The 10457-nt window shown below is 36.7% G+C and overlaps 1 protein-coding gene across 1 annotated transcript; it reads right to left on the minus strand.

The window, feature by feature from the left end:
* Positions 1-3838: 3838 nt before the first annotated feature.
* On the minus strand, positions 3839-4477 carry LOC147416856 (uncharacterized). The gene has a single exon (XM_086508019.1). It carries the CDS (start codon positions 4475-4477, stop codon positions 3839-3841), a length of 639 nt encoding a protein of 212 aa, XP_086364145.1.
* Positions 4478-10457: the final 5980 nt, after the last annotated feature.

Raw genomic sequence — 10457 nt, forward strand, 5'->3', positions numbered from 1 at the left:
ATTCAACAACCACCTCTTAATGCAAGATCATGCAATCATCACCAAGGTGATTATTGCCAAGCATACGTGGTCATCCTTGACCAAGTGATTTTTGAGAATTCTCGGAACCAATACAATGGATTCAAGTTGAATCTCTTTCGGCAAGTTGATTTTCACTTGAGGTATGCAGTTGATTTTCACGTTTTTTGAGAATGTGCTCACGATAACTATGGCATGCAACATGTGTGTGTGTGCGTGCGTGCGCTGCCATGGAAGTTTTTTTTCCATACTAGTGCAGTTTCGGTATTGCAAGCACAAGCAAGGCTTGTAGAAGTTACCATAAGCACTAATTTTTGCTAAATACACTGTTAGCATTGTTAGCAAAAATCTAAGCTAGGTTTGTAGATCACAATCAAGCAAGGCTTTGTGTTTTTGATGGCCTATAAAGGCAATTGTTTAAGCTACTATGCAGGCCATTTAGACAAACAAGGTCGTTTAATCCAAGAAAGCTCTCCAACAAGGGTTTATAGCACCCAAGTTTTTATCAGCATAGCTCTCAATGAGGGCAGGTCTTGTACCTTATCCGATGGGTTTGAAAATTAACTGGCAACAGGTGCATACAAGCAGTATTAGTCAGCTTAGGTATGCTTTTCTTCTACAATTACTATCGATATTGTTATGCTCCCAATACGATATATTACTCAACAAGGCTGATAATTGATGGGGCTAATTTTCTTTTAACTATATTTAATCTAACACTACCATAAGATGCATCACAGGAGCAAGGCTCCATCTACAAATACTCAAAAAACTAGCTTGTGTGTTCCGTCGGCCAGTATCTCCTTAATGTATCCTCTTTGTGTTGTCAAGCAAAGGGGAAAAGCAAGGCTTTTAAGAGCACGGCTCCCTATCTATATTTATGCATTACATGCATGATCCCTCCAAAGAGATTACAGCTTGCCAGAGTGTAGTAAAAGTAAGTACACAAAGTACATTGATAAAAATTTGTTAGCTAAGCTTCCTGAGCCATTTAATTCAAGGTTGGGCAATCTAAGGATTTTCAATAGTATACACGATTTGGCAAGGCCAATTCTCTATGCAAGATCGACAAGGTCAATTTTGTTTTACTTTCACATCTCTGTGTCAACAAGAGCACCTATTAGATACGATGGTTCTATCTCATCTCCTTGATGAACTTATGTGAAGAAAAGTCTTCCCTTTAGGGTATATGCCTAGTAGCTTCCAAAGTTTGAAATTTGCTAGAAGCATACGAACTTGTGAAAACTTGGCAACATGTCAATCTGATATTTTTCATGCATTATCACTCTCGTGAAACACAAACACCGACCTCGAATGCTGACACAGAAGGTAATCAAACCCAACATACATACCATTACAATAGGTAATCACCAAGACAAGAATGTCAGACACAACACACAAACAATTGCAGTAGGCTCACAAATGTGCTGGCAAAACCTTCAATGGCCCAACAGGATTGCCAAATGTGTTGGAGTTCAACAACACAAGAATATCTCTCAACGCACATGTTGTCAAACAGAGAATAAACACTCACTCCATGATCAGACTCAACAAAAGACATAGTCAGATAACTTCAAAGTTAGCAAACAAAACATAGAGAAAAGATCAAAGAGAGTAAAGAACACCACGGCTAAAGCTTCTCTCGCATTCCCCTACTCAGAACTCGTCCCAATATAAGTGCCAACTGATGAGTATATTTGTCCAACCCAAAAAGGTTCTTGACATAAAATATCAGACTTGCAAAATCTGACCTAGCAATATTCCGACCCAGCAATATTCAGACTCAGCAATATCTGGTTGACTAAATATCAGATTCAACAATAATCAGAGTCAACAAATATTTGACTGACCAAATATCAGAGTCAGCAATAATCAGAGTCAGCAAATATCTAGCTTAGCAAATATCTGACTCAACAATATCACAGTCAACACATGGCACGTCCCGATGGTGGGTTTTGTAAAAATCCGGCTCGGATCCACATATCCTTTGATCATAAAACATTCATAGGTTTTGTTTGCATCTTTGCAACACTGTCTGGATTAGTCATTGATAGTTCAGACTTAGCAAATTGCTTCTCCAAACTGATCCTTTGTTGTTTTTGGCTCTATTTGTTTAACCATAGGTGTTGTTGATCCTTCTCCTTGCTCTAGAACCTTCTTGACCTGCTTAGATTCTTGATGCTTTTGATAAAAAACCTAGTTCCCCAATTCTTTGGCTCTATACTCATGGACCTTAATGGCCTCCAAACTTCTTGCATGCTCTCTACCATTTTTTGCTTTACAGTTTAAAGATCTCCTCAAACATCAACAAACCATTTACATCTGCATCTTCTTGACCTAATGTTGAAGTCAACTCCAAAAAATTTAAAGCATTTGAAAAAAAAATTATTTTAAAATTATAAATCTGTTAATTATGCTCTTCAATGTTCAAATTTATCCTTAAACATGTAAATGTAAGTTTATTTTACACTTTACATTTAACTTTTATTCATTTGATGTTGAGTCAGATTTCTTTGAGCAGCTCTTGTTTATGCTTCTGCTTCCATAGATAGTCCATCTTTGATTTGAGACTATCCATTAATCGAGTTTGTTTTTATAGAAAAACTTTATATACACCAAAATTTGCTACCTACTACATCTAAGTCTCTAACTGAATTTGTTGCATACTTATGTACTCTTGCACATCTGCAAACATCTTGACAGCCATTCCATTGTCTTTTGCAACAACATGTCCTTATTCTGATGTCGCTTCAAAAATTGAATCTTTTTCCACCTTACATTGTGCAATCCCATATCATTGTACACCACTTTTTGACAACATGCCAAGGTAGGGAACCTCTCAAATACAAATACATTCAAATCAGATCATACAAAACAAACTTATGGAACCAAAATTCAAAGAGAAATCCTCTACTCCAAAGATGAAGTATAGAAAACAATTTCAACTTGTGAAAAACTTCCACAGAAACTCCAACTGAACATCCTCTTTAAAATTCTGAGTATCCACTGCCTTTCCATTTACAAAATGCTCCTCTGTAGATTTATGAGATACCACTGCTGCAATTGATTGACTTACCATTTTTGATGGATTTGATGTATTGTTGCCTTCTTGCATTGTGAACTTTCAGTTATTCCAATATTTTCAAGTCCAAATTTTCAAAATCAGATCATCCTCCATATTTTTCCAAAATTAGATCATCCTCCTGTAAAAGGCACATTCCACCTAATCCAATTGTTAAGTCCACCTAATTATTCTTGTAATGTATTGTTCTTTGCCCAATTTGCAACTCCATAATTTGTAGCACATGAAAATGTGAATTCTGATAATCTGCCATCCACATCTAATAGTCCATCATGTAAGAATTCACTTCTACTATCTCATCAAATTTAAAACACACATCTCTCAACAAAAGTATGCTTGGATTGAGAACAACTTGTCCTACATCAATTTCAGAATGCACATCCATTGAAATTTCATCATTCTGTATTTCAAACATCATTGCATGCTCCACACAAACTGTTGAACCTATTTTATACTCCTCAAAGACTTGCTCTTGAAATTCTTCATGCTCAATCTGATCTATGAGACCTTTTTTTGATTCATCCCTGTTTAGATTGGAACAACGATCAATCTGCTTCTTCCAATTCTCTGCAATTGAAGCCTATCCTGGCTTGATATCAACCTATGACATCAAAATCTGTCCTTCAAAACATTCAAAACCAAAATTTTGATTCACTTGATCATTCGCAACATTTGGCATCGTGGTATGATTTTTCGACTGAATTTGCCGATCATCAAAATTAGCATCAGTAAACTCCTTCAATGTTCCTTCAACCCCCTTTGCAACACTTTCTTCACCTGCAAAGATCTTTTTGGTGGAGACTCCTCCTGAATTGATATGGTTTTCAGAAATTCCTCCTCAACAAATTTGAGTTCAAGAAATCTGATTTCGAACAATTCCTCTAGTGCATTCATCTTACTATTCACCAATTCAAGTGGGCTTTGAGTAACATGAACAACATCATGGTTATGTATGACATGCTTCTCCCCACAAATAGGGTAACAACATTTTCCATATGCAAACAACATAAGTTTAAGCAATGGATCTTCCTCTTGCACTCCATGCGTATACTCTAGTGGTAGGTTAGGGGTATCTAGGGGCTCTTCTAGGCTCTTTTGGCCAACCTCCTTTTGCACCTCCTTCTCCTCCATGTTTGGTATCCCTACTTGGTGGATTACATGACCCATTCTCCATCCATCGTCATCATCAGCACTTGAATCCCCTTCAAACTCATTCTCATATGCATCCCTTAGCTTCTCACATGCTTTTTTCAACTTGAAAACCTTCTTTCTACTAGAACATGATTTTCGCCTATCCCCTTTATGATCATCCGGCCATTCATATGCATTCTCCAAGTCATCTTCAAAATCATCTAACTTCTCTAAGGTTCTTTCCATTTTGTTATAGGAAGTTGCCTTTTGCAATTTGCTGCTAATGTTATGAAGTTTTGTGCACAAATCCACCATGCACCACTTCCTACAAGCATCTCTCTTTGAGCACTCATCAACTACATACGAAAAATCATCCACCTCATGCTTCTTACTCATGCAAACCTCACATTTATCTTTCTTCCTTTCACCCCCCATAATATTGTACGAGGATCCGCATAGTCCATTTAATTGGTTGCTTAAATTGATTGGAAAATTTAAGTTTAGTGAAGTCTTTATATGTTTGGAAAAATTCAGTAAAAGATACCATTCTTGAGTTTGTTTGCTTCGATAGATCTCATTATCAACATCAATTCAGCATCAGATTTCTCTGTCTAATTTCAAGAAATTGTTCTTTTGTCTCTGCAAAATCATCCAAAATTTTGCCATTTTGCACAGCTTGAATCTGCAGAACCTGGTTAAATTTGTGCAACCTGAATCTGCAACACTTATAGCAGCAAAATCTGAATTTTGAATGTGTAACAATGCTTCTAATCAAACATGATGGTTGAAATCCATCATCTCTACTGCTCCTGAAATTCCACTCCTTGGTCTAACAATTTTTCCTTCAGGATAGGTTCTTTCATAGCATCATCACTCTCGTGAAACACAAACAACAACCTCGAATGCTACACAGAAGGTTATCAGACCCAACATACATACCATTACAATAGGTAATCAACAAGACAAGAATGTCAGACACAACACACAAACAATTGCAGTAGGTTCACCAAATGTGTTGGCAAAACCTTCAATGGCCCAACATGATCGCCAAATGTTTTGGAGTTCAACAACACAAGAATATCTCTTAGCACACTTATTCTCAATCAGAGAATAAACACTCATTCCATGATTAGACTCAGCAAAAGACACAGTTAGATAACTTCAGAGTCAGCAAACAAAACATAGAGAAAAGATCAGACAGAGTAGAGAACACCATGGCTAAAGCTTCTCTTGCATTCCCCTACTCAGAACTTGTCCCAATACAAGTGCCAACTGATGGTTATAACTGTCCAACCCAAAAAGGTTCTTGACATAAAATATCAGAGTCAGCAAAATCCGACCTAGCAATATTCTGGCCTAGCAAATATTCAGACCCAACAATATTCAAACTCAGCAAATATCTGACTGACCAAATATCAGACTCAACAATAATCAGAGTCAGCAAATATCTGACTGACCAAATATTAGAGTCAGCAATAATCAGAGTCAACAAATATCTGGCTTAGCAAATATCCGACTCAAAAATATCTCAGTCAACATTAACATAAGAAAATATCATATGACTACTTTATTTGGGGTTTTAGGAATCATTCTCTTTTGTTCAAAGAGAGATATGATCATTCTGAACTTCAATTGTGAATATGATTCCAACTAAGACATGCTCTATGCTTAGTTGCAACACTGAATGTGTCTCTTGGAGTGGTAATTGTTGGGGCATGACCCAACTGATATACACTCACTCCATAGGTGCTGAGGGTCACATGTTGAACTTATCATAGTTATACTTTCAAGGAAAAAAGTCCGCAATATGCGGAGGGGTATGATCTCATCACAATTATACTTTGAAGGAAAACGTTCGGCAATATGCCAAGGGGTAGTGGACAAGTTCAACTTCCAAGGTTTATTTTTAATTATTATTCGACACAATAGACTGTCTTAGTCACTATTGGCTACTAGTTTGAGCAATTTCCATACATAATCCAAACAAGAGGCTTGACAATGTAGGTTCTAACCAACAGGTTTTGATTGCAAAGCCAACACCCATGATTACTAGTGCTCTACTACTTGATCTTTACTAGTCCTTCAATAAGGTTTCCTAGGCCTTTACATGTGGGAAATTTAAGCATGCATATTTAGCTACTTTGGGCATGTGCATTTAGCTACGGGTACGTGAATACTATGTTCAATCGCTACATACGCATCTGATTTGATTTTATCTCATTTTTAAATATTTTTTAACTGATTCTCTCCAAGTAGGATGTATACGCTTCTATACTTTCATCCATTTTTCTCTTCAGAACATGACATGGTCATGTAGGAGCAAAGTATTTTGGGCCATAGTGTCCAAAATACATTTCTGCATTATGAAGTTATGGACCTACATGGAGGGTTTTGTTTGTTGGCACACGTTGTCACAAGAGGAGCAACAGAGTCTAGCAAGGAGTTCAGTTTAGCCAGTGTGAAGCAAGGATAACAAGGGTCCCTCTCACTCATGTCGCTGAGTGTTTACAGTTACCTCCACACACAAGTACCTCTCGTACTTGATGGGTGTCTTTTTTTTTAACCTCCTTATCTGCGACATATTCACATGTGGAGAATATGAGTCTCTGGGATTGACATTGGTGCCCGTTATTTTAGTTTTGTCTCACAACAAAGTCCCCCAGGGGAACCATTTCAGTGGCCAGAAATTGTCAAATACTTAGTAAGACTTGTTAAGGTTACCAGTATTGTTAAACAAATTTAACAAACGGTTGTTTCTACACGTAGCAAAGTTATGTTCAGTTAATGAACTAGTTCATTTGGTATCTAGATTTGATGGATTTTCACATTCTATTAAGGTCCAAATATGTTGGCACGGTTTTCACATAATAAGTAATTAGTTCTTCTCCATGAGCCGTGAGCATAACATTATCCATAAGCATTGGCAAGTCCGGTCATGGATATTCATATCTATTTTTTTTGAATGCATGCACACTAGGTGTTATGGGCCCTAGTGTTCCAGCAAAGGTTGATTAGCTTCTAAAGCCGCTCGCACTCTATGTGCAATATCTTTATGAGATTAATTGTAGATCTATCAATCACCAATATAGGTCATGGCTCGGTTTGGGTGCTTGTAGATCAGCTCATTAAAGTTAACCAAGACGTCTATTCTTAACATTGTTGCAAAGAATTGTGATCCATGTTTACTAGTCATTTTGGTGCACTGTTTGTAAACAGTGGAGAAATACATCTCAGTACTACCAGTCATCCAGAGAGGATAGAAAGATTATAAGTGTTAATCTTGTACTAAAAGATATTCTAAGCGAGTACGTTGGCACCAAGAACTCCTATTGGAAAGTTTATTTCTCTAGTTGGAGTTTGCTATGATCATGAGGCAAAGCATGTTGTGAGGCCTAGTTTAGTCTCTTCATGTTTGTAAACGGTGGAGAAATACCATCTCAGTACTACCAGTCATCTAGAGAGGATAGAAAGATTATAAGTGTTAATCTTGTGCTAAAAGATATTCTAAGCGAGTACGTTGGCACCAAGCACTCCTATTGGAAAGTTTATTTCTCTAGTTGGAGTTTGCTTATCATGAGGCAAAGCATGTTGTGAGGCGTAGTTTAGTCTCTTATGTTTACATAAGGTTCTCAATCTCGATCAATAGTTACAGTGGGGTTGTCTACTAATGCAGATTGATAACAAGTCAAGGACTTATACTTTGTTGATGAGTTACGTTAGCCAGTTACTTTCATGGAATGTAAAAGAGGTACTTTTTGGGGTACATCTTTATTGTAAAAACTCGTTTAGCATGCTCAAGTGAGTTCTAAATGGAGTCTACATGTTATGTTGGATATGGTCCGTTTACACAAGATGGTTCCAAAGGGACAACAATGCAAAAAATTAAGATGCTCTTCTTGATTTCATTGAACCTCCTAGTGAACCGTGTTTCGATCAAATGGACAACTGGATCTACGAAGGATGCCACTGCAAAAAACATTAATGTTCTTATAAAGATATCACCGATTTTTTTTTAGGATGAAAATGCTTATCCAAGGGAGAAGTAATGTCAAGCCAAGGGCCAAAGGGTCTGAACGGCTCAGTATGGCTAGGAGCTGAGGGCAAGGGCATAAGGTAAGGGCTCCTACTTGTAAGAGCCAAGGGCTATAAATTGGGAGGTTGGGAGGAGATTATTATGCATGTCCAGCCCTAGGTATCATAATAAAGAAGAGAATCTTCCAAGTCTTTCGCACCCATTTGTAGATTCTAGTGGCCAAACCCCACAAGGCAAGCAAATGAGCGCTCTATTCTAGGAGGAGGTAAGAAAAGCATCTACAAATTGCTAGGTAATCCAAGAGCATCATCTTGATGCATCCAATTATAAGAAGCAAGCGATAGGGAATAAGTTGGTGTTTTGATGATTGTTCCCTCCTTTCTCTCGCATGTCCAGAAACACTAAAACTATATTGGAGTCTAGAGGACAACAATCAATTTTGGGCTCCAATGATTTCTTCCCCAAATGCTAACCTCCCCTCTTGCCCTTCTTCCCACATGAAGCCACTAGCTATTGATATCCAACTCTTTCTTTCCCAAACCCTAGTCTTGATATTACTCTTCCCTTGAAGGAGACTTTTCATAATAAAAAACATTAATGAATTTTTTTCTCTCAAAAGCACAAATGTCTTCCTAATTAACCAACATTTGGCTTAACTATCAGCTTGTAGAAACGGCCTAACATTGTAAAATTGGTTGATGGTAATCAGACTATCAATTAAAACCTCTAAAGAGATTGTCCCTTTGTCCAAAAGGGATTTTAGTAGAAAAGCTTACCTCAATCAAGATTCCCAAATTGAGCAAAATATATTGCTCTTACTTTGAAGCAAGTCCGTCTAGAAACATGGAATGCTAGCATACTAGTGCAGATTAGTCAAGCAACAATTGCTCTTGCTCTTACTCTGAAGCAAGTCCATCTAAAACATGGAATGCTGACATACTAGGGACAATTAGTCAAGCAACAATAGTTAGACTTTCCTATGACACATAAAAAGATTTGACAATGTGTGTCTAAATGAACAAATACATTTACTCTCAACAAGAAAAGTTGTAAGATCCCAAATTTTTGGGTCTCTTTTAAAAATAAAAAAATAGATTTCAATATCCGCTTAGTGAATTTTTTGTCCATGCAACCACTATAGATGAAGGAGAAAATGAAGAACTTTTGATACCTTTTGGACTCGCTAATGCTCCAACATTATTTTATAACTATTGCAATCGAAATTTCTCCAGGACAGAATCATAAGTAAATATCCTGTAAATTAGTCAAATTAGCATTATATTTTTTAGAAGATTTCACACTTATTTATTCGATATTCATGTCCAAGTGATGACACCTCAAATTTTTCAAGTGTCGAAGGATGTAAGATTCGCGATTGTTGGGTCTCTTTTAAAAATAAAGAAAATAGATTTTGATATCTACTCAGTGAAATTTTGGTTAGAATGCTTCTTTGGTAGTGTTATAAGGATTTAAAATGAAAAGAAAGGTCATTTTCATTCTGGTATGGTATGTCAAACGGATGTTTGGTTCAATTTTGGAAAAATATTTTTTTTAAATAGCTTTTTTATGTTCTTTGGGCCTTTCAATGTTTTTTTTTGCAAAAAGCAGGACCAAATCCTTAATCTATAAGTTCCAAGGAAGCTATGGTTCAATTCTGTAAGAAATCTGCTTTTTGAGCGCTTTTCACGTTATTTTTAGTTTTTCATGATTTTTAGTGCTTTTAGTGAAAAGGGAGTCTGCTGTCTTGTTCGACTAGAAAAGGGGAACCCATGGTTCAATTTTAGATTTTTTCTTTTTTATTTTTAATGCTACTTTTAGCTTTTTGTGCTTTTTGGGGTTTTTGAAAAGCAGCGTGCTTTCTAGGATGACCTATATATGAAAATGATATTTTTGGTCACTATTGGATATAATAAAAACCATTCGAAGAAGAAATGGGAATAAACAAGACTTCATTAAAAAATATTTTCATAAAAAAAGACACCTTAAATACGCCGAGACAGTACAGGAAAGTCATAATTATGTCGGGGCATCACAGTGCATCATAGTTCACAATCACATTAGTTGTCGAGATATTGTCCAATTGATCAATTTTTGCTATAAAATTTGAAGGGAAAGGGTGAGCGTTGACCCCCCCAAAGCAATGCCTTGTTTTTAACAAAGTTTCCAAAAGCTTGCAGTTCTATCTGGTCAGCG

The sequence above is a fragment of the Adiantum capillus-veneris genome, unplaced genomic scaffold (assembly GCF_014529385.1).
Source record: "Adiantum capillus-veneris isolate H3 unplaced genomic scaffold, ASM1452938v2 Hic_scaffold_443, whole genome shotgun sequence".
Taxonomy (NCBI): Eukaryota; Viridiplantae; Streptophyta; class Polypodiopsida; order Polypodiales; family Pteridaceae; genus Adiantum; species Adiantum capillus-veneris.

Bases quoted from the DNA above. Each gene is read 5' to 3' on its own strand.
- LOC147416856 (XM_086508019.1), bottom strand. From the start codon at position 4,477: ATGGAAAGAACCTTAGAGAAGTTAGATGATTTTGAAGATGACTTGGAG.